Source organism: Piliocolobus tephrosceles, chromosome 21 (genome assembly GCF_002776525.5).
Source record: "Piliocolobus tephrosceles isolate RC106 chromosome 21, ASM277652v3, whole genome shotgun sequence".
NCBI classification, from domain to species: domain Eukaryota; kingdom Metazoa; phylum Chordata; class Mammalia; order Primates; family Cercopithecidae; genus Piliocolobus; species Piliocolobus tephrosceles.
The window spans coordinates 44,326,391-44,350,425 of record NC_045454.1 but is presented as its reverse complement, the minus strand read 5'-3'; the positions used below and the strand labels follow the sequence as shown (position 1 = coordinate 44,350,425).

The 24,035-nt window shown below is 51.1% G+C and overlaps 2 protein-coding genes across 18 annotated transcripts in view; both read left to right on the top strand.

The window, feature by feature from the left end:
• Nucleotides 1–15,798, top strand: part of MARCHF2 (membrane associated ring-CH-type finger 2) — a 25,537-nt gene extending 9,739 nt beyond the window's left edge. For 3 of the 8 annotated variants that reach the window (XM_023197411.2, XM_026455558.1, XM_031934927.1), the window contains 3 exons: nt 4,673–4,868; nt 8,271–8,480; nt 15,169–15,798. In XM_023197411.2, coding sequence (XP_023053179.1) covers nt 4,673–4,868; nt 8,271–8,480; nt 15,169–15,327 — 565 coding nt within the window. In that variant the 3' untranslated portion in view covers nt 15,328–15,798. Of the gene's footprint in view, nt 1–1,500; nt 1,609–4,672; nt 4,869–8,270; nt 8,481–15,168 lie in introns of all 8 variants that reach the window. The other 5 variants (XM_023197409.2, XM_026455557.2, XM_023197410.2 and 2 more) reach the window with 4 other exon arrangements.
• A 6,001-nt stretch (nt 15,799–21,799) lies between these two features.
• HNRNPM (heterogeneous nuclear ribonucleoprotein M) overlaps nt 21,800–24,035 on the top strand; it is a 41,890-nt gene continuing 39,654 nt past the window's right edge. For 5 of the 10 annotated variants that reach the window (XM_023197421.1, XM_023197422.1, XM_023197419.1 and 2 more), the window contains exon 1: nt 21,861–22,138. In XM_023197421.1, the coding sequence (XP_023053189.1) occupies nt 22,026–22,138 (113 nt within the window). In that variant the 5' untranslated portion in view covers nt 21,861–22,025. Of the gene's footprint in view, nt 22,139–24,035 lie in introns of all 10 variants that reach the window. The other 5 variants (XM_023197426.1, XM_023197425.2, XM_023197423.1 and 2 more) reach the window with 3 other exon arrangements.

Genomic DNA, 24,035 nt, shown 5'->3' with positions numbered 1-24,035 from the left:
TTTTTTTTTTTTTTTTTTTTTGGCAGAGTCTCACTCTGTCGCCCAGGCTGGAGTGCAGTGGCACAATCTCAGATCACTGCAACCTCTGCCTCCCGGGTTCAAGGGATTCTCCTGCCTCAGTCTCCTATGTGGCTGGGATTACAGGAGTGAGCCACTGCTACTTTTTGTATTTTTAGTAGACTTGGTGAGCCACTGTACCTGGCCCCATTTCTTTCTAATCTGTATCTTTTGCATTATTTCCCTGCCAAAATGTCATGAGCAAAGCCCATTTTCCTAGCGTAGCATTTGAGGGGGGCAGTGCACACAGCACAGCCGCTTAGGGTACTCTGCCCTGGAGTCAGACTTCCTGGGTCCCAGTCCCAGCTGCATGGACTCCTGACTGTGCAAGTTTGCAGAAATGAGTTCACTCCTCTCAGCCTCCGTTTTCTCATATGGAGGCAAAATAGCACCTGATGACCGGGCATGGTGGCTCCCGCCTGCAATCCCAGCACTCTGGGAGGCTGAGGCAGATGGATCACTTGAGCCCAGGAGTTTGAGATCAGCCTGGGCAACATAGGGAGACCCCATCTTTACCAAAAAAATACAGAAAATTAGCCAAGAGTGGTGGCACACACCTATAGTCCCAGCTACTCAGGAGGCTGAGGTGGGAGAATTACTTGAGCCTGGCAGGTCGGGGCTGCAATGAACCGTGATCACAGCCTGGTGAGACTCTATCTCAAAAGAAAAAAAAAGGGCCAGACACAGTGGCTCACGCCTGTAATCCCAGCACTTTGGGAGGCCAACGCGAGCGGATCACAAGGTCAGGAGATCGAGACCATCCTGGCTAACACGGTGAAACCCTGTCTCTACTAAAAATACAAAAAATTAGCCGGGAGTGGTGGCGGGCGCCTGTAGTCCCAGCTACTTGGGAGGCTAAGGCGGGAGAATGGCGTGAACCTGGGAGGCGGAGCTTGAAGTGAGCCGAGATTGCGCCACTGTACTCCAGCCTGGGCGACAGAGCAAGACTCTGTCTCAAAAAAAAAAAAAAAAAGCACCTTCCTTACAGAATGAGACAGACAAATCCAGATGTTGCTCTTAGAATAGTACCTAGTACATAGTAAGCGCTCAACAAGTACTGAGGCTTTTTTCCTCTCTTCTCTGAATTTGTTTTTTTTTGTTTTGTTTTGTTTTTTTGGAGACAGTGTCTCACTTTGTCACCCATGCTGGAGTGCAGTGACATGATCACATGATCTCAGCTCACTGCAACCTCTGCCTCCTGGGTTCAAGCGATTCTCCTGCCTCTGCCTCCCAAGTAGCTGGGATTACAGGCCCCCCTGCAACCAAGCCCGACTAATTTTTGTATTTTTTTTTTTAGTAGAGACAGGATTTCACCATGTTGGTCAGGCTGGTCTCCTGACCTCAGATGATCCACCTGCCTCAGCCTCCCAAAGTGCTGGGATTACAGGCGTGAGCCATTGTGCCTGGCCTCTCCTCTGAATTGGCTCTCCCACACTTTTTCAGGGTTTCCCAGAACAAGCTCCAAACTGACGTGGTTCTTCCTCAAGATTCTCGTCCCTTCTGTTTGCCTGAGTTGGTTTCCGGAGGAGCGGTTCCTTTTTTGTTAACTTTGTGTGTTTATGGGGGGAGGGTGGGATCAGGGTATAGGTTCAGAAAGGAGGGAGGCAGGCGTGCCCTTTTGCCATTGCAGGAGGAAATAGCAGTCCAGGGACAGAACTGTTGAGAAAGCAGCCGTGAACAGCCTGTTGGGCTCTTTTTAAAGCAGCCCGACCCCACCCGGCAGCATGAGAATCTGAGAAAAGGATAGAAAACAGTCATTTCCAGGCAGGCATGGTAGCTCATGCCTGTAGTCCCAGCACTTTGGAAGTCCAAGGCTGAAGGATCTCTTGAGCCCAGGAGTTCAAGACCAGCCTGGTCAACATAGTGAGACCCCCGCCTCTGTAGCAAAAGTTAAAAAATGTTAGCTGTGTAGGGTGGTGCCGCCTGTAGTCCCAGCTACTCGAGAGACTGAGGCAGGAGGATTGCTTGAGCCAGGGAGTTCGAGGCTGCTGTGAGCTGTGATCGCACCACTGCACTCCAACCTGGGCAACAGAGCCAGACCTTTTCTCAAAAAAGAAAAGAAGGCCTGGCGTGGTGGTTCACGCCTATAATCCCAACACTTTGGGAGGCTGAGGCAGTTGGATCATTTGAGGTCAGGGGTTCAAGACCAGTGTGGCCAACATGGTGAAACCCCATCTCTATTAAAAATACAAACATTAGCCAAGCATGGTGGCACATGCCAGTTGTCCCAGGTACTCAGGAGGCTGAGGCAGGAGGATACCTTGAACCCAGGAGGCAGAGGTTATAGTGAGCTGAGATCGCACCATTGCACTCTAGCCTGGGTGACTCAAAAAAAAAAAAAAAAAGAAAAGAATACAGTCTCTCTGAGAGGAAATCGGCGTTGTCTGGAAAATAGCTCTTCTTTGTGCGACCTCACAGTCTGCCTTCTGGCCAGAAATGTTTGGGAAACAGTGACTCATGGCTGGATGGCCTCTGGGCCACGCCTCCTGCCTCCTGAGCTGCCCTGGGAAGGACCCAGCATCCCTAGAGACTGGGCCAGGGCTGGAGACTTTTCCAAGGCAGCTTTCTGCAGATGCTTTTTATTTCCATTTCCCCCTCACAAGGGCAGAGGAGCAGGTGAGCACTTCCCTCTGGACACATAGGTTTCTCAGGTAGCATGGGCTTCAGGTATGGTTAGATCTGGGAGCCTCCAAAGGTGTCCTTGTGAATCTACCTTTCCCTGTCTCTTGGCTCTGCTCTCCTCTGTGCTGGCATCACTCACAGGTTCCACACAGAGACTAGGCAGCTGCCAGGAGCTCCAGGCTTATGTCAGCCTTGTGGCCGGCAGTTCTAGAGTTTACGGGGAAACAAAGAATTTTAGGAATAGATTGTTGGTGACTCTGATGGTATCATACAAGCCTGAGTTGGTCGCCATGAGCAGGGGTGTGTGCTGTTCTATTTTTTTTTTCTTTTATTCAGATGTTCTCACTCTGTTGTCCAAGCTGGAGTGCAGTGGTACAATCATGGGTCATTGGAGCTTTGAACTCCTGGGCACAAGTAATCCTCCCGCCTCATCCTCCCAGGTAGCTGGGACCACAGACATGCACCACCTTGCCAAGCTAAGTCTTTAAAAAAAAATTTGGGGGCCAGGCGCGGTGGCTCACACCTATAATCCCAGCACTTTAGGAGGCCGAGGTGGACAGATCACGAGGTCAGAAGATCGAGACCAGCCTGGCCAACATGGTGAAACCCCGTCTCTACTAAAATACAAAAAAAAAAAAAATTAGCTGGGCGTGGTGGCACGTGCCTATAGTCTCAGCTACTTGGGAGTCTGAGGCAGGAGAATCGCTTGAACTTGGGAGGCGGAGGTTGCAGTGAGCTGATATCACACCACTGCACTCCAGTCTGGTGACAGAGCGAGACTCCGTTTCAAAAAAAAAAAATGTTTTTTTATACAGTTGAGATCTCACTATGTTGCCCACACTGGCCTTGAACTCCTCGGCTCAAGTGATCCTCCTGCTTCAGCCTTCCAAAGTGCTAGAATTACAGGCATAAGCTACTGCGCCTGGCCTGGTGTTCTGACTGGTCCAGCCTGAGGCCTGAGGTCATCAGGAGTGTTGTCTGCTCTGCACTAGTTCCTGAGGAATTTTTTTTTTTTTTTTTTGAGGCGGAGCCTTGCTCTGTCGCCCAGGCTAGAGCGCAGTGGTGTATTCTTGGCTCACTGCAACCTCTGCCTTCCAGGCTCAAGTGATTCTCCTGCCTCACCCTCCCCAGTAGCTGGGATTATAGGCACCTACCACCATGCCTGGCTAATTTTTGTATTTTTAGTCGAGATGGGATTTCACCATGTTGGACAGGCTGGTCTTGAACTCCTGACATCGTGATCCGCCCGCCTCGGCCTCCCAAAGTACTGGGATTACAGGAATGAGCCACCTCACCCAGCTGGACTTTGAGGATTAAGAGTTGAGAGTGGGGGACCGGGTGCAGTGGCTCACGCCTATAATCCCAGCACTTTGAGAGGCCAAGGCAGGCGGATCACAAGGTCAGGAGATCGAGACCATCCTGGCTAACATGGTGAAACCCTGTCTCTACTTAAAATACAAAAACACAATTAGCCGGGCATGGTGGTGGGCGCCTGTAGTCCCAGCTACTCGGGAGGCTGAGGCAGGAAAATGGCATGAACCCGCGAGGCGGAGCTTGCAGTGAGCCGAGATTGTGCCACTGCACTCCAGCCTAGGCAACAGAACGAGACTCCACCTCAAAAAAAAAAAAAAAAAAAGAGTTGAGGGTGGTGAAGTTGTGCAGGATAATCAGGGTGGGTATTTTAGGAAAATTTGGAGAGGACATTGTGGGGCGAGTATAACAGATGCCCATGTTGGGTCTGAGAGGGTGCTACAGGTTCCCTGGGAAGGGAACACATCACTGCACCTGTGGGAGTCTGGGAAGGCTTCGCAAGGTTACCTTCCCTGCATCTCCTTCCCAAAGGGAAGGACATTTGGAGCTGGGCATTGAAGGATGAGTAGGAGTTCACCAAGTGGCAGCATGGGGTAAGGGTGAGCTTGTGATCCAGTGGTTAGTGAAGCAGGTATAGACAGAAAGCCCAATCATTGCTCACGGGTCCTATCTCCGTGTCCAGTGACGGTCCCTTCTGCCGGATCTGCCACGAGGGAGCAAATGGGGAGTGCTTGCTGTCCCCGTGTGGCTGCACCGGCACGCTGGGTGCCGTGCACAAGAGCTGTCTGGAGAGGTGGCTTTCCTCATCTAACACCAGCTACTGCGAGCTGTGCCACACGGAGTTTGCGGTGGAGAAACGGCCTCGACCCCTCACAGAGGTACCCTTGAGAGTGTGAGACTGTGGTGGGCAGCGGGGAGAGGGCAGACATGGGGGCAAAGGCAGGAGCTGCCCTGGGCAGTCTGGTGATCTCCCTAGGGCAGACCCCCTTACCATTTCTGTCCACCGGGTGGGTCTGCTGACGGTGTGTTGGAAACCAGGCCTGGGGTTTAGGAGCCAGTCTTTCTCTTTCTTCTTCTTCCTTCTTCTCCTTCTTCTACCATTTTTTTTTTTTTTTTTTGAGACAGAGCGTCACTCTTGTTGTCCAGGCTGGAGTGCCGTGGCACGATCTCGGCTCACTGCAACCTCCGCCTCCCAGGTTCACGTGATTCTTCTGCTTCAGCCTCCCGAGTAGCTGGGATTACAGGCGTCTGCCACCGCCCAGCTAAGTTTTTGTATTTTTAGTAGGGATGGAGTTTCACCATGTTAGCCAGGCTGGTCTCAAACTCCTGACCTCTTGTGATCCACCCACCGCAGCCTCCCAAAGTGCTGGGATTACAGGCATGAGCCACTGCACCCAGCCTATGTCTTTCATTAGCAGAGATTTCCTGAGCACCTCCAGTGTGCCCAGCACTCCGTTAGGCACTGGGGACACAGCCACCAACCAGACACATAGGGCCGGGCACTCATGGGGATTAAAGTCCAGTAACTTTAATTTGGACTTTGAAGCATCGCTTCTGATATGAGGTTACAGAAAAAAAAAAAAAAAAAAATCAACGAAGCAACTGGTTTCTGGGAGCAATAGTACAATAAGGGAACAACATGTCACAGGGGGTGGGGCAACTTGGGGTGTCAGGCAAGGTCTCAGCAGGAGGTGAACCCCCCTAGCTGAGGCCTGAGAGATGAAAAGTAACAAGCTGCTGGATGCAGTGGCTCATGCCTGTAATCCCAGCACTTTGGGAGGCCAAGGCGGGCAGATCACTTAGGTCAGGAGTTCGAGACCAGCCTCACCAACATGGTGAAACCCCGTCTCTACTAAAAATACAAAAAAAAAAAAAGAAAAGAAAAAAAGAAAAAGTCCAGGCACCGTGGCTCACACCTGTAATCCTAGCACTTTGGGAGGCCAAGGTGGGTGGATCACCTGAGATCAGGAGTTCAGGACCAGCCTGGCCAACATGGCAAAACCCTGTCTCTACTAAATATACAAAATTAGCCAGGTGTGGTGGTGGGTGCCTATAATCCTATCTACTAGGGAGGCTGTGGCAGGAGAATTACTTGAACCCGGGAGGTGGAGGTTGCAGTGAGCTGAGGCTAAGCCACTGCACTCCAGCCTGAGTGACAAAGCAAAACTCTGTCTCAAACAAGAAAAAAGCTGGGCGTGGTGGTGCATGCCTGTAATCCCAGCTACTTGGGAGGCTGAGGCAGGAGAATCACTTAAACCTGGTAAGCGGAGTTTGCAGTGAGTTGAGATAGCGCCACTGCACTCCAGCCTGGGCAACAGCGTGAGACTCTGTCTCAAAACAAAAAAACAAGGCTGGACATGGGTGGCTCACAATCCCAGCACTTTGGGAGGCAGAGGAGGGTAGATCACCTGAGGTCAGGAGTTCGAGATCAGACTGGCCAATGAGGTAAAACACTGTCTCTACTAAAAATACAAAGATTAGCTGGGCATGGTGGTGGGGACCTGTAATCCCAGCTTGAACCCAGGAGGTGGAGGTGGCAGTCAGCCAAGATTGCACCACAGCACTGTAGCCTGGGCAACAAGAACAAACTCCGTCTCAAAAAAAAAAAAAAAAACTAGAAAACCCCTGGCCCACCTGGGAGTCAGGGTGTAGGGAGAAAAGTGGGAGGGAGGTCCAGTCCCTTCACACACCATCCCACACCCACTTTGGTCTCGGTACTACAGCCACATGGCTCCCTCCCCACACATCTTGTCTAGGCCGCCTCCCCCTACCCCAGGGCCTTTGCATCTGCCGCCCCTGCAGCCTAGAGCTCCATCTCCCCCATTCTTCACATGGTACCTTCTGTTCATTTCGTTCTCTTCAATGTCACCTCCTTGGCAAGGCCTTGCCCTGTGTGATCATTCACCCATTTCATACCTCTACTGCCAGCATGGGAGGGCAGGGGCCCTTTCTGTCTCATCCACTGGAATTTCATGAATTAAGCCCATTTCTTGGCTGGGTGCGGTGACTCATGTCTGTAATCCCAGCACTTTGGGAAGCCAAGGTGGGAAGATCGCTTGAGGCCAGGAGTTCAAGACCAGCCTGGGCAACACAGTGAGACCCTGTCTTTATAAAAAAATTAAAGAATTTATTATTATTATTATTATTATTATTATTATTATTATTTTGAGACAGAGTCTTACTCTGTCACCCAGGCTGGAGTGCAGCATGTGATCTCAGCTCACTGCAACCTCCACCTCCCAGGTTCAAATGATTCTTCTGCCTCAGCCTCCCGAGTAGCTAGGATTATAGGTGCGTGCCACCATGCCCGGCTAATTTTGTATTTTTAGTAGAGACGGGGTTTCTCCACATTGGCCAGGCTGGTCTCGAACTCCTGGCCTCAGGTGATCTGCCCACTTTGGCCTCCCAAAGTGCTGGGATTACAGACATGAGCCACTGCGCCAGGGCTTTTTTTTTTTTTTTAAAGCCCATTTCTTTTGTCCTGTCATCTGGGGGCGGCCAAGCGTAGTAGATTAGTAGCCAAGGACACTTCAGCCCTGGAGCAAGACTTCCCAGGTTGCAGCCCCAGCTTTGTGGACTTTGTAGCTGTGTGAGTTTGCTCGCTTGAGTTCATTCCTCTGTGCCTCAGTTTCCCCATCTGTAAAATGGGGGTAAAAGTGCCCAGCACCTGGCAGGCCCTGGCTCCTCATGGGCTCAATAAATGTTTGAAAGAAGGAAAGGGCCAGGCGTGGTGGCTCACACCTGTAATCCCAGAACTTTGGAAGGCTGAGGTGGGCAGATCACAAGGACACAAGTTCGAGACCAGCCTGACCAATATGGTGAAACCCCCATCTCTACTAAAAATACAAAATTTGCCGGGCATGGTGGAACTTGCCTATAATCCCAGCTACTCCGGAGGCCGAGGTGGGAGAATCCCTTGAACCTGGGATGTCTAGGTTGCAGTAAGCCGAGATCACACCACTGCACTCCAGCCTGGCTGACAGATGGAGACTCTGTCTCAAAAATACATATACATACAAAATTAGCCATGCATAGTGGCTCCTGCCTGTAATTCCAGCTACTCCCGCAGCTGAGACAGGAGAATTGCTTAAACCCGGAAGGTGGAGGTTGCAGTGAGCCGAGATCGCGCCACTGCACTCCATCCTGGGCTACAGACCAAGAATCCGTCTCAAAAAAAAAGAAAGAAGGAAAGGAGAGAGGGAGGCCTAGACCTGGAGGTCCTGACCCCTCCCCCTCAGCAGCCCCTCCTCTGCCCCCTTTCCCTGTCCTCTCCCCTGCAGTGGCTGAAGGACCCAGGGCCGCGGACCGAGAAGCGGACGCTTTGCTGCGACATGGTGTGTTTCCTGTTCATCACGCCGCTGGCCGCCATCTCGGGCTGGTTGTGCCTGCGCGGGGCCCAGGACCACCTCCGGCTCCACAGCCAGCTGGAGGCCGTGGGTCTCATTGCCCTCACCATCGCCCTTTTCACCATCTATGTCCTCTGGACGCTGGTGAGTGGCCGCGGCTTTGCAGCATGCATCTGGAGCTCTGCCGCTGGGAGCAGCAGGGCCAGGGATTTGACACCTGGTATATGGGGTACGGGGCTCCCTGGCTGCCTCTGTCTATGGCCCTGGGTGGAAGAGAGCTTCTGAGGTCACCTGCCTCTCTGGGAGCTTCAGATTCCAAATGTGACAAAGGTCTAGGGAATCCCTGAGCTAGGTGTAAACCTTGACCTGAGTGCAGGAACCCCCATCCATGAACCCCCAAGATTAGGAGCGGGGCAGAGAGGAGCAAATGCGTGAGAGAGAGATTGGGGGAGAACAAATAAATGGGGAAATAGATGTAGATTAAGAAATTGAGGCCAGGCGCGGTGGCTCAAGCCTGTAATCCCAGCACCTTGGGAGGCCGAGATGGGCGGATCATGAGGTCAGGAGATCGAGACCATCCTGGCTAACACAGCGAAACCCCGTCTCTACTAAAAAATACAAAAAAACTAGCCGGGCGAGGTGGCGGGCGCCTGTAGTCCCAGCTACTCAGGAGGCTGAGGCAGAAGAATGGCGGGAACCCGGGAGGCGGAGCTTGCAGTGAGCTGAGATCCGGCCACTGCACTCCAGCCTGGGCGACAGAGCGAGACTCCGTCTCAGAAAAAAAAAAAAAGAAAAGAAAAGAAATTGAGGCTGGGCACAGTGGCTCACCCCTCTAATCCCAGAACTTTGGGAGGCCAAGGCGGGTGGATCACCTGAGGTCGGGAGTTCGAGACCATCCTGGCCAACATGGTGAAACCCCGTCTCCACTAAAAATATAAAAATTAGCTGGGTGTGGTGGCGTGCGCCTGTAGTCCCAGCTATTCGGGAGGCTGAGGCAGGAGAATTGCTTGAACTCAGGAGGCAGAGGTTGTTGTGAACTGAGATCAAGCCACTGTACGCCAGCCTGGTAACAGAGTTAGACTCCGTTTAAAAATGAATAAATAAATAAGTAAATAAATAAATAATAAAATAATAATAATAGAGTCAAGTGCAGAGGCTCACGCCTGTAATCCCAGCACTTTGGGAGGCTGAGGCAGGCAGATTGCTTGAGCTCACGAGTTCGAAGATCAGCCTGGGCAAAGTGGCAAAACCCCATCTCTACAAAAAATACAAAAGTTTGTCAGCCATGGTGGTGCATGCCTGCAGTCTCAGCTACTCTGGAGGCTGAGGTGGGAGGATCGCTTGAGCACTGGAGACAGAGGTTGCAATGAGCTGAGATTGCACCACTGAACTTCAGCCTGAGTGATACAGCCAGACCTTGTCTTGGAGAAAATAATAATATTAGTAAAAGAAAAAGGAAAAAAAAGGCTGGGTGCACTGGCTTACACCATAATCCCAGCACTTTGGGAGGCTGAGGTGGGCATATCACTTGAGGTCAGGAGTTCAAGACCAGCCTGAGCAACATGGTGAAACCCCGTTTCTACTAAAAATACAAAAAATTGGCCAGGTGCAGTGGCTCACACCTGTAATCCTAGCACTTTGGGAGGCTGAGGTGGGTGGATCACGAGGTCAGGAGTTTGAGACCAGCCTGACCAACATGGTGAAACCCTGTCTCTACTAAAAATACAAAATTAACTGGGTGTGGTGGCACGTGCCTATAATCCCAGCTACTCAAGGCTGAGGCAGGATAATCGCTTGAACCTGGGAGGGAGAGGTTGCAGTGAGCTGACATTGCACCATTGCACTCCAGCCTGGGCAACAGAGCAAGACTCCATCTCAAAAAAAAAAAGATTAGCCAGGTGTGGTGGCACATGCCAGTAATTCTAGCTTCTCGGGAAGCTGAGGCATACGAATCACTTGAATTTGGGAGGTGGAGGTTACAGTGAGCCAAGATCACGCCACTGCACTCCAGCCTGGATGCCTGAGTGACAGAATAAGATGCTGTCTCACAGAAAAAGAAAAAAAAAAAAAAGAGAAAAACAGCCTGAATGAGAGACAGCGACAGACAGAATGACGGGGGTGTGAGGTGTTGTTCTAGGCTCTGGTAGGCAGCGGAACCATTGCGTAGAGGCAGAAGCTCCCCACAGTCTCACCCCTCAGACATAGCCACTATTGTCCAGCTGTAGGGCAGTCCCTGCCTCACAAAGTATTTTTCAATGCACCTACCAGCATTTTTTTTTTTTTTTTCTTTTTGAGACGGGGTCTTGCTCTATCACACAGGCTAGAGTGCAGAGTGCAGTGGCGCAATCCTGGTTCACTGCTACCTCCGCCTCCTCGGCTCAAGTGATTCTCCTGTCTCAGCCTCCTGAGTAGCTAGGATTACACGCACGCGCCACCACGCCCGGCCAATTTTTGTATTTTTAGTAAAGAGACGGGGTTTCGCCATGTTGGCCAGGCTGGTCTTGAACTCTTGACCTCAGGTGATTCGCCTACCTTGGCCTCCCAAAGTGCTGGGATTATAGGCATGAGCCACCGTGCCTGGCCCCTACCAGCATATTTTAAAATATGTAACTGGATGAAATCATAGCTACTGTTTTAGCATCTGCTTGTTTTCAGTTTGCTGGTGTTCTTTTAAAAACAAAAAAAAAACAGGCCGGGTGCGGTGGCTCAAGCCTGTAACCCCAGCACTTTGGGAGGCTGAGACGGGCGGATCACGAGGTCAGGAGATCGAGACCATCCTGGCTAACACGGTGAAACCCCGTCTCTACTAAAAAATACAAAAAAAATAGCTGGGCGTGGTGGCGGGCTCCTGTAGTCCCAGCTACTCGGGAGGCTGAGGCAGGAGAATGGCGTAAACCCGGGAGGCGGCGCTTGCAGTGAGCCGAGATCCGGCCACTGCACTCCAACCTGGGCGACAGAGTGAGACCCCGTCTCAAAACACACACACACACACACACACACACACACAACGAGGCAGCCACCCAGCAGACATTCATTGTATGGGTGTACCATATTTATTTAACCAATCACTTTTGACAGGCACTGGGATTTTTTCCAACGTGTATGTGGTTTTATTTCTACTTCTTCCTTTTTTTTTTTTCCATTATGAACAGTGCTTTGGGCACTGTTTATGCAAATTTTTCTTGGGAACTTGCTTGATCAAAGGATGTGACCCACTGACATTTATTGATTGATCGATTGATTGATTGAGCCGAAATCTCACTCTGTTGCCCAGGCTGGAGTGCAATGACGTGATCTTGGCTTACTGCAACCTCCGACTCCCCGGTTCAAGCAATCCTCGTGACTCAGCCTCCTGAGTAGCTGGGATTAAGGCATCTGCCACCATGTCTGGCTGATTTTTGTATTTTCAGTAGAGATGAGTTTTCACCACATTGGCCAGGCTGGTCTCGAACTCCTGGACTCAGGTGATCTGCCCACCTTAGTCTCCCAAAGTGCTGGGATTATAGGCAAGAGCCATTGCACCAGGTGACTTTTTTTTTTTTTTTTTGATTTTGTTTTTTTTGAGATGGAGTCTCACCAGGCTGGAGGGCAGTGACGGGATCTTGGCTCACTGCGACCTCTGGCTCTCAGGTTCAAGCAAGTCTCCTGTGTCAGCCTCCTGAGTAGCTGGGACTACAGTTGTGCACCACCACGCCCAGATAATTTTAAAATTTTTAGTAGAGACAGGGTTTCACCATGTTGGCCGGGATGGTCTTGATCTCTTGACCTCGTGATCGGCCTGCCTCTGCCTCCCAAAATGCTGGGATTACAGGTGTGAGCCACCATGCCCGGCCACTTTTAAATTTTTTTATAGACTAATTTTTAGAGCAATTTTAGGTTCGCAGCAAAATTTAGCAGAAACTACAGTGAGTTCCTGTATATCACCCTGCTCCATACACACACAACCTGCACAGCCTCCCTCACTGTTAACATCATGTACCCAAGTAGGGCATTTGTTAGAATCAGTGAACCTTCATTATCTCTTTAAAACCATAGTTCACATTAGGATTTACTTTTTTCATTTGTTTGTTTTGCAGTGGTTATCTCACCCTGTCTCCCAGACTGGAGTGCAGTGGTGTGATCTCCGCTCACTGCAACCTCTGCCTCCTGGGCTCAAGCGATCCTCCCACCTCAGCGCCCCGAGTAACCAAGACCACAGGTGTCCACTACCACACCTGGCTAATTTTTGTATTTTTTGTAGAGACAGGATTTTGCTATGTTGTCGAAGCTGGTCTTAAACTCCTGGGCTCAAACCTTGGCTTCCCAAAGTTCTGGGATTACAGGTGTGAGCCATCACACCTGGCCTTTGTGTGTGTGTGTGTGGCGGGGAGGGGATAAGATTGTGCTTTGTCACCCAGACTGCAGTGCAACCTCAACCTCACTGCAGCCTCAACCTCCCAGGCTCAATTGATCCTCCCACCTCAGCTTCCTGAGTAGCTAGTATTGCAGGTGTGTGTACCACGCCCGGCTAATTTTTGTATTTTTTTGGTGGAGACGGAGTTTTGCCATGTTGCCCAGGCTGGGAGTTGACTCTTGTTGTTGGACATTTATAAGTTTTGATGAATGTATAATAAATGACATGTATTCACTTTTTTTTTTTTTTTTTTGAGACAGAGTCTCACTCTATGCCAGGCTGGAGTGCAGTGGTGCGATCTCCGCTCACTGCAACTTCCGCCTCCTGGGTTCAAGTGATTCTCCTGCCTCAGCCTCCCAACTAGCTGGGACTACAGACATGTGCCACCATGCCCAGCTAATTTTTGTATTCTTAGTAGAGATGGGGTTTCACCATGCTGGCCAGGATGGTCTCGATCTCTCGACCTCGTGATCTGCCCACCTTGGCCTCCGAAAATGGTGGGATTACAGGTGTGAGCCACTGCGTCCAGCCATATTCACCATTATAATATCAGACAGAGTAGTTTCTTTTTTTTTTTTTGAGACAGAGTCTCGCTGTCTCGCCCAGGCTAGAGTGCAGTGGCTGGACCTCAGCTCACTGCAAGCTCCGCCTCCCGGGTTTACGCCATTCTCCTGCCTCAGCCTCCCGAGTAGCTGGGACTACAGGCGCCCGCCACCTCGCCCGGCTAGTTTTTTGTATTTTTTAGTAGAGACGGGGTTTCACTGTGTTAGCCAGGATGGTCTCGATCTCCTGACCTCGTGATCCACCCGTCTCGGCCTCCCAAAGTGCTGGGATTACAGGCTTGAGCCACCGCGCCCGGCCATGGCAGAGTAGTTTCATTGCCCTAAAAATCCTCTGTGCTCTCTCTATTCATGCCATTCTCCTTTTCCCCAACCCCTGTTCACTGCTGATCTTTTTACTGTCTCCATAGTTTAGCCTTTTCCAGAATGTCCTATAGTTGGAGTCATTCAGTATGTAGCATCTTTAGGTTGGTTTATTTCATTTAGTGATATGCATTTAAAGTTATTTTTGTGACTTAAGGGCTTTTTTTCTGAGGCAGAGTCTCACTCTTTCACCCAGGCTGGAGTGAAGTGGCCCGATCTCAGCTTACTGCAGCCTCCACACCCCTCCCCGCTGGGTTCAAGCTATTCTCTTGCCTCAGCCTCCTAAGTAACTGGAATTACAGGCACACGCCACCACGCCCGGCTAATTTTGTATTTTTAGTAGAGATGGAATTTCTCCATATTGGTCAGGCTGGTCTCGAATTCTCGACCTCAGGTGATCTACCCACCTTGGCCTCCCAAAGTGCTGGGATTATAGGCTTGAGCCAGGGCGCCAGCACTTTTTTTTTTTCTTTTTGAGACAGGATCTCACTCTGTTGGATTGCAGTGGCGTGAGCACAGCTCACTTCAGTGTCAACCTCTAGGGCTCAAATGATTCTCCTACCTCAGCCCCCTAAGTAACTGGGACCATAGACCTGGGCCACCACATCTAGCTGATTTTAAAATATTTTTTAGAGACAAGGTCTTGCTTTGTTGCCTAGGCTGGCCTGGAACTCCTGGGCTCAAGTTATACCCCCGCCTTGACCTCCCAAAGTGCTGGGATTACAGGCATGAGCTACCTTACCCAGCTTAGTTTCTTTCTAGCACTGAATAATATCTCGTTATCTGGAAGCACCACTGATTATTTATTCATTCACCTATTGAGTGACATCTTTTTTGCTTGCATGTTTTGGCAATGATGTGACTGATTTACATTTAAAAAAATTTTTTTTTGAGACAGGGTATCACTCTGTCACCCAGGCTGGAGTACAGTGGCACGATTTCGGCTCACTGCAGCCCATATCTCCCAGGCTCAAGTGATTCTCCTGCCTCCCAAGTGGCTGGGACTACAGGCCCATGCCACCACGCCAAGCTAATTTTTGTATTTTTAGTAGAGGCAGAGTTTTTAGTAGAGACAGGGTTTCTCCATGTTGCCCAGGCTGATCTTGAACTCCTGAGCTCAAGTGATCTTCCCCGGCACCCAGCCTTCCAAGCTACTGGGATTACAGACGTGAGCCACCGCACGGGGCCTGACTGATTGACATTTAATGCCTTCCAAGAGTCTGTTTCACTCCCTTCCCACTGAGGCAGGAAAGGAGCTCCCCTTTGCTTCCTGCTGGTGTGTGTGCGGTGTACCTTGTCTTTGCAGGACTCTGAAAGCTGGTGGGTGTCACCAGGATTGTGAATGGGTCTGTGTGTGTGCACTTTGCGGGAGGAATGTTCGTAAGCCAGCTCTGCTTCTGGAAGCATGAGCCCCAGCCGTGGTTTGGGCCAACGCAGGTGCCACGGCAACTTCCTTTCCTCCTTTGCGGGTGGAGTCCTTCTCAGCGCCCCCGCTCACTGCAGGACTGCCCCGCAGGTCTCCTTCCGCTACCACTGCCAGCTGTACTCCGAGTGGAGAAAGACCAACCAGAAAGTTCGCCTGAAGATCCGGGAAGCGGACAGCTCCGAGGGCCCCCAGCATTCTCCGCTGGCGGCTGGACTCCTGAAGAAGGTGGCAGAGGAGACACCAGTATGAACGCTGGGCTCTCCGGGCCCTGCAGCAGAGAGGTCAGAGGTAGCTGGCAATACCCTGTCCTGTGGAAGGGCGGGAACTGCCCAACACTTCCCGCACGGCCTGAACGCTTCTTAGGCCAAGAGACACCATGCGGAGCCTAGTCTGTGATCCTGTGTGAAGATACTATCAGGGTTTTTTTTTTTTTTTTTTTGCACACTGTTGTTCATATCGAGGACAGGTGGACACGGTCCTGAGCTCTGGACGGAGCAGGCACGCTGATCTCATTCTGAGGTCCACATGGCACGTTCTGGGCCAGCAGCTGTGGCCGGTGTATCAAGGGCGCCCTTAAAGCTGGAACATTCCAGCAAGCTTCTTGCGCTTCTCTGCACCCGGCAGGCCCACTTTCCTGGCACCCTTGACTTTATATAAAAGTTGCACTGCGTTTCAAAAACCCACCCCTGAATGAATAAAAGGAGCCCTGGCTGGACAAAATGGACTTGTCAGTTACGTTTCTCAAAGGAGACCTCCCAGGGAGGGACCATGTGGAGGTAAAAAAGTAACCTTGGTGGCCAGCCGGGCACGGTGGCTCACACCTGTAATCCCAGCACTTTGGGAGGCTGAGGCGGGTGGATCACGAAGTCAAAAGATTGAGACCATCCTGGCCAACATGGTGAAACCCTGTCTCTACTAAAAATATAAAAATTACCTGGGCGTGGTGGTGTGCGCCTGAAATCCCAGCTACTCAGGAAGCTAAGGCAGGAGAATTGCTTGCATTTGGGAGGTGGAGGTTGCAGTGAGCTGAGATGGTGCCACTGCACTCCAGCCTGGTGACAGACTATCTCAAAAACAAAAACAAAACAAAACAAACAAACAAAAAACACTGGTTGGCCAGGCACGGTGGCTCACGCCTGTAATCTCAGCACTTTGAGAGGCTGAGGCGGGCAGATCACAAGGTCAGGAGTTTGAGACCAGCCTGGCCAATATGGTGAAATCCCGTCTCTACTAAAAATACAAAAATTAGCCGGGTGTGATGGCAGATGCCTGTAGTCCCAGCTACTCAGGAGGCTGAGGCAGGAGAATTGCTTGAACCCGGGAAGCAGAGGTTGCAGTGAACCAAGATCGTCATTGCACTCTAGCCTAGGTGAGAGAGCGAGACTCTGTCTCAAAAAAAAACAAAAACAAAAAAAACCACTGGCTTGTTTTGAGGGATCTGTCCTGAAGCCCATGGGAAGAAGCAAAGTCTTGGTCTTCAAGTGAAAATCAGGTAGCAGGGTTATAAAAGAAATGATTTTTAAAATATACATAAGGGCTGGGCATGGTGGCTCACACCTGTAATCACACTTTGAGAGGCCGAGATGGGTGGATCACCTGAGGTTAGGAGTTTGAGACCAGCCTGGCCAACATGGCAAAACCCTGTCTCTACTAAAAATACAAAAAAAAAAAAAAATTATCGGGGTGTGGTGGCAGGTGCCTGAAATCCCAGCTACTCTGGAGGCTGAGACTGGAGAATCTCTTGAACCCGGGAGGCAGAGGTTGCAGTGAGCTGAGATCAGTTGCACCACTGTATTTCAGACTTGGTGACGTTGTGAAACTCTGTCTCAAAAAATAAAAAATAGAAAAATAATGTAGATGTAAGAACAATTTCCTCTTACTTTGCCTCTACCAGTCCAGAGACCATGCTGGCCTCTTTTTTTCTTTTTTTGAGATGGGGTCTTGCTCTGTCCCCCAGATTGGAGTGCAGTGGCACAATCACGGCTCACTCCAGCCTCAGCCTCCTGGGGTTGGGCAATCCTCCTGTCTCAGCCTCCCCAGCAGCTGGGACGACAGGCGTGCATCACTGCGCCTAGCCACTATTAGTTTTTAGTAAATGTAGAGAGCCCAGCATGGGCCCGGCCTGGTGGCTGATGCCTGTAACACCAGCATTTTGGGAGGCTTCAGCAGGAGGACCAGTTGAGTCTAGGAGTTTGAGACCAGCCTGGGCAGCATAGTGAAATCCTGTCTTGACTAAATAAATACATATATTAACTGGGCATGGTGGGCATGCACCTGTGGTCACGGTTACTCAGGAGGCTGAGGTGGGAGGGTCCCTTGAATCCAGGAGTTCTAGGCTGCAGTGAGCTATGATTATGCCTTTGCTCTCCAGCCTGGGCAACAGAGCAAGACCCTGTCTCTAAGGCAAACAAACAATTTGTTTTTAAATGGTGACAATATCCACACTGACTTAGGGTCACTATAGATGAGGCATAGTTCTGAGTCTTTCCCTCCTCTGACTGTCACTTGTTAGGGAAGAAGTGGTTATTACCTCCATTTTATAGGTGAGAAGACTGAGGCACAGGGCAGGGAAGCCTTAATCTAAGGTCCCAGAGCTGTAGGAAGTGGAGCTGGGGTGACCCCAGGACTCCTTTTGGAGGAAGACTCAGGAAAGATGCAGAATGTGGTTTTGTTTTGTTTTGTTTTGTTTTGTTTTTGAGATAGAGTCTTAACTCTATCACCCAGGCTGGAGTGCAGTGATGTAATCTTGGCTCACTGCAACCTCCGCCTCCCAGGTTCAAGCGATTGTCTCCTGCCTCAGCCTCCCAAGTAGTTGGGACCACAGGCAACTAAGTTTTGTATTTTTAGTAGAGATGAGGTCTCATCCTGTTGGCCAGGTTGGTCTCAAACTCCTGACCTCAGGTGATCCACCCACCTCGCCTCCCTAAAGTGCTGGGATTACAGTGAGCCACTGTGCCTGGCCCAGAATGCAGTTATTCTAATAACAGCACCTACTTCTTGAGTGCTTTCTGCCTGCTGATTCTTCTACATTTAAAGGCACTTGGCATCTGTCTGCTTTTAAAGCTCAGGGCAGCCCTGAAAGGTAAGCTCTGGTGCATTTCTTTCTTTCTTTCTTTCTTTTTTTTTTTTTTTTTGAGACGGAGTCTCACTCTGTTGCCCAGGCTAGAGCACAGTGGCACTATCTCTGCTCTCTGCAACCTCCGCCTCCCGGGTTCAAGCAATTCTCCTGTCTCAGCCTCCTGAGTAGCTGGGACTACAGGCACCCACAATCATGCCTGGCTAATTTCTGTATTTTTAGTAGAGACAGGGTTTCGCCATATTGACCAGGCTGGTATTGAACTCCTGACCTCAAATGATCCACCTGACTCTCAAACTGCTAGGATTACAGGCGTGAGCCACTGCGCCCAGCCTGGTGCATTTCTTATTATCCATATTTGCAGTTAGGCAAACTGAGTCTCAGAGTGGAGGGGCTGATTGCTCAAGGTCTGTTTTCCTTTTTTTTTTTTTTTTTTTTTGAGACGGAGTCTCGCTGTGTCTCCCAGACTGGAGAGCAGTGGCACAATCTCAGCTCACTGCAAGCTCCGCCTCCCCGGTTCATGCCATTCTCCTGCCTCAGCCTCCCGAGTAGCTGGGACTACTAGGCGCCCACAACCATGCCCGGCTAATTTTTTGTATTTTTAGTAGAGACAGGGTTTCACCGTGTTAGCCAGGATGGTCTCGATCTCCTGACCTTGTGATCCACCTGCCTCAGCCTCCCAAAGTGCTGGGATTACAGGCATGAGCCAGCATGCCCAGCCACAAGGTCTGTTTTCCATATGAATCCCTGCCTGGTATGTAGCTCACTCACAAAGGAAGAAAAACTTTCTGCCCAGACTGGAAGGGCAAGGGGAAGTCTGTGTGGCCATGGGAGTGGAGGAAACAGCTAAGCACAAAGGCCCAGAGGCTGGAAACTGCTTAGCCTGTAGGAAGAGCAGCAGGTAGGAACCCCAGGGCTGCAGCAGCGTAATTGAGGGGCAGGTGGCCAGAGAAATGGGCAGAGCCTCCTACACATGGGGTGACTGAGGCGCCAGTGGTCTGCAAAAACAGAGCATCACACCTGTGCGCATGAGCGCTGCTGCCCCTCAGGGGGCCTTCCCTGCCCCTGCAACTGAACTCCCTACACCCCGACACCCATCTTTCCTCAGGCCAACTTTGGTGTTTGGTGCCCCAGCAGTTGATGTACAGATGCCTCAGGACATGCCAGGAAGAAGAGAGACCAGTGGGGTGACTCATGCCTGAAATCCCAGCACTTTGGGAGGCCAAGGCAGAAGGATTGCTTGAAGGCAGGGAGTTAGAGACCAGCCGGGCCAACATAGCAAGACCCTGTCTCTACAAAAAGAGAGAGAATCAGAGAGAGAAGGAAAACTGTTTTCTTTGCAAATCTATTCCAATACTTTCCGAGAGAAGAGTTTTAGTTTGGTGTTAACCTGTCTTTAATAATCCTCTAAGGACCAGCACAGTGGCTCACGCTTGTAATCCCAGCACTGTGGGAGGCCAAGGCTGTAGGATCGCTTGAGCTCAGGAGTTCAAGTCCATCCTGGGCAAAACGGCAAGATCCTATCTGTACCAAAAAATAAAAATAAAAAATTAGCCAAATGCAGTGGCGTGCACCTGCAATCCCAGTTACTTGACAGGCTAAACAGGGGAGGATCGCTTGAGCTCAGGAGTTCAAGGTTGCAGTCAGCTATCATTTACAAAGGTAGATTAAAATATCATTGGTAGGCCAGGTGCGGTGACTCATGTCTGTAATCCCAGCACTTTGGGAGGCGGAGGTGGGCAGATCACCTGAGGTCAGGAGTTCAAGACTAGCTTAGCCAACATGGCGAAACCCCATCTCTACTAAAAAATACAAAACTTAGGCGTCTTGGTGTGCGCCTGTAATCCCAGCTACTTGGAAGGCTGATGCAGAAGAATCGCCTGAAACCAGGAGGTGGAGGTTGCAGTGAGCCGTGATGGCGCCACTGCACTCCAGCCTCTGTGACAGAGCAAGACTGTATCCAAAAAAAAAAAAAAGTATTATTGATAATCGCTGCATTGAAGGCGGGGTGCGGTGGCTTACGCCTATGATCCCAGCACTTTGGGAGGCTGAGGTAGGTGGATCATGAGGTCAGGGGTTCGAGACCAGCTTGACCAATATGATGAAACCTTGTCTCTACTAAAAATACAAAAGTAAGCCGGGCGTGGTGGCATGCACCTGTAATCCCAGCTACTCAGGAGGCTAGGACAGGAGAATCGCTTGAACCCAGTAGGCAGAGGTTGCGGTGAGCCGAGATTGCGCCATTGCACTCCAGCCTGGGCAATAAGTGCGAAACTCCGTCTCAAAAAAAAAAAAAAAAAAAAAAAAATTACTGCCCGAGTTGCCACAAGCACACGTAACATCTGATGGTGCCAATTCGACTGTCTGCATTTGGAAGATGGCACATTGGAGGCTGCACAGCACCACAAAACTGAAACCACACATGCACACAAAAATAAGACCATACGGCATTATGCCTAGTACAGAATACACCCTGAATTCTGTCACAATTCATTTTATGCAACATTGCAACAGAATCCTCTCGCTCTTTATGCTTATTTTTTATTTTTATTTTTTTGACATGGAGTCTTGCTCTGTTACCAGGCTGGAGTTCAGTGGTGTGATCTCGACTCACTGCAGCCTCGTCCTCCTGGGTTCAAGCGATGCTCCTGCCTCAGACTTCCTAACAGCTGGGATTACACGCGCCCGCCACCACACCCAGCTATTTTTTGTATTTTTAGTAGAGACAGGGTTTCACCATGTTGGCCAGGATGGTCTTGATCTCCTGACCTCGTGATCTGCCCACCTTGCCCTCCCAAAGTGGTAGGATTACAGGCGTGAGCCGACGCGCCCGGCCATAATTTTTTTTTGATTTTATGTTTCTAACTTTTAGGTTTGGGGGTAAATGTGAAGGTTTGTTAAATAGGTAAACACTTGTCATGGGGGTTTGTTGTACAGATTATTTCATCACCCAGGTATTAAGCCCAGTACTCAGTAGTTATCTTTTTGTTTTTTGATGTGGAGTCTCAGTCTGTCTCCCAGGCTGCAGTGTAAGTGGCCTGATCTCAGCTCACTGCAACCTCCGCCTCCTGGGTTCAAGCGATTCTCCTGCTTCAGCCTCCCAAGTAGCTGGGATTACAGGCGCCCGCCACCACGTCCAGCTAATTTTTGTGTTTTTAGTAGAGACAGGGTTTCACCATGTTGGCCGGGCTGGTGTCGAACTCCTGACCTCAGGTGATCCGCCGCCTGGGTCTCCCAATCCCAAAGTGCTGGGATAACAGGCGTGAGCCACCGCGCCTGGCTCCATTATTAGTGAATTTTAAGTCTTCCATTTCTTCTGGCCGAACTGTTTGCAATTATAATGCGAATTACAGATAATACTCTGATATTATTCCATGCCGTTCCGTTGTTGCCTAGAAAGTTCGCGCTGGAAAACCGCGCAATTGCGTTACAAAAATAAAATAAATCACACAAAAAGACACAATGTTTTAACAAAGTTTACGAATCATGTGCCGGACCGCGGGTTGAACAAGCTTGATCTAAAACTTCCAGGAATCCCTAGACAGGATCATTGCTTCCCCTCTGCTCCAGCTCTGGTTGTGACTAGGTCTAGGTGTGTGTGTGGGGTGGCGTGGGGAGATGCTTCCTCTATCGGACACGCGTGCCCAGCACAGCCAGTAGGTGCCCAACGCGAGTGTATCTCGAGAGTGAAGGGATCAACAGCTGCCGGTCTGCGCCTGCGCGCGGCGGGGGCGTGGCCCGGGGCGGGTGGGCCCAAAGAGGCAGCCGGCAGCGGCGCGCGCAAGTGCTACTGGTCGCGTCGGGTCACGTGGGCGCGCAGGCGCAGCGCGGTGCAGCCCGTTCGCTCACACAAAGCCCAGACGCGGAGAAAATGGCGGCAGGGGTCGAAGCGGCGGTCGAGGTGGCGGCGACGGAGATCAAAATGGAGGAAGAGAGCGGCGCGCCCGGCGTGCCGAGCGGCAACGGGGCTCCGGGCCCTAAGGGGTAAGTATCCCATGGTCCCTTGCCCGGGGTAAGGGTTCCTCTCCGCGTCCGGAGGCTCCGTTAGGTCTGTTGGCGGCCTAGCCCCGGCGCGGCCTCGGTCCCGGCTGTTCCCATACCGCCTGCCTATGGTGGCGGCGTCTGGGGCCATGAGTGGGAAGCCGGGGGAGCCTCCAGAATCGTCCCCTACCCCGGACCCCGGAACTCGAGCCTCGGGTCCCTCAGTCCCTCCAGGCCGGGGCCAACCCCGTCGCCGAGGCCTCAGGCCCAGCTGCTGCGCATGGTGGTTGATGGCGCGGGCCCGGACCGGAGAGCCTCCGAGGCCGGCCCGACCGCTCCCCGGGAGAGTAACCTCGGAGGCTGGGTTTCACCCCCCAACCCCCTCTCCTCTCGGGGTCTGTTTTCCGATCCGTAACTTGGGGGGAGGAAAGGGGGTGCGCGCCCGGGGTCTCGCGCGCAGTCACCCCGAGTCAACGGTAACCGAGCGGGGGAGGCGTCAGGAAGGGCCGCGAGGCCGGGTCGGGGGCTCTCTTCCTGCCCCGCCCCTCAGTCCCCGCGCGCGGACCCCGCTCCGCGGGAAGTGCCTTCCTGGGCACAGCCTCTCGCCCCACGCTCTGGCCCTGGCTCAAGTCCCTCGCTGCTTCCCGCTCTTCCCCGGGTGCACTGCAGGTATTAGTGGAGAGATGGGATCTGCTGCTCAACCTTCACCCTCAGAAAGAGACACGAAGTCGAGGAAGGAAACCCCTTTTTCCCGTGTTTCTGGGGAAGCTGTTCTGTCATGAGGCGGGTTCATTTACTTCCAGGCTCCATCAGCTTTTCGAGTCCTGCTCGAGGCTCTTTCACTTCTTGGCTTTTAAAAGTTTCTTTAAAGGGGGGAAGCATCGACTATGTGCCCCGGTGAAACTCATTCATTCTGATTACAGACACTTGAGAGAGAGGTTTTGGCTCCAAGATCAGCGGCCGGGAAGGGAGGAGAAGCCTGGGTACACATTGAATTTCCCAGACATTTATTTCATTGTGGTAAAATAGACATAACGTAGAGTTTGCCATTTTAACCATTTTTAAGCTTACAATTCAGGGATACTGAGTGTACTGACTCAGTATGCTGTAACCGTTACTACGTGACGTCAAGAACTTTTTCATCATCAGAAACAAAGTGTAGCCATTAAATACTAACTCCCTCCGTTTTTCCTTTCTGTGATTTTACTCTCCTCATATTGTAATGTGTGAAACTTAGTTTATGCAGATTAAAAGTGAATGTGGTTCGCCGGGCGCCAGTGGCTCAAGCCTGTATGTAATCCCAGCACTTTGGGAGGCCGAGACAGGCGGATCACGAGGTCAGGAGATCGAGACCATCCTGGCTAACACGTGAAACCCTGTCTCTACTAAAAAATACAAAAAACTAGCCGGGCGAGGTGGCGGGCGCCTGTAGTCCCAGCTACTCGGGAGGCTGAGGCAGGAGAATGGCATAAACCCGGGAGGCGGAGCTGGCAGTGAGCTGAGATCACTCCAGCCGGGCGACAGAGCAAGACTCCGTCTCAAAAAAAAAATGAATGTGGTTGAGCATTTACATATTTAATTTTTTTCTTTGAGAAAGAGTCTCCCTCTGTTGCCCAAGCTGGGATGCAGTGGCACGATCACAGGTCACTGCAGCCTCGAACTCCTGGGCTCAAGCGATCTTTACATCTCAGCCTCCCGAGTAGCTGGGATCACAGGCGCAGCACCACTATGCCCGGCTAATTTTTTTATTTTTTGAAGAGTCGGGGTCTCCGGGTGTTGACCAGGCTGGTCTGAAACTCTTGGGCTCAAGCCATCCTCCTGCTTAGGCCTTCCAAAGTGCTGAAATTACAGGCGTGAGCTACTGTGCCCTGCGTAGTTGAGCGTTTACGTTAAGTGCGTT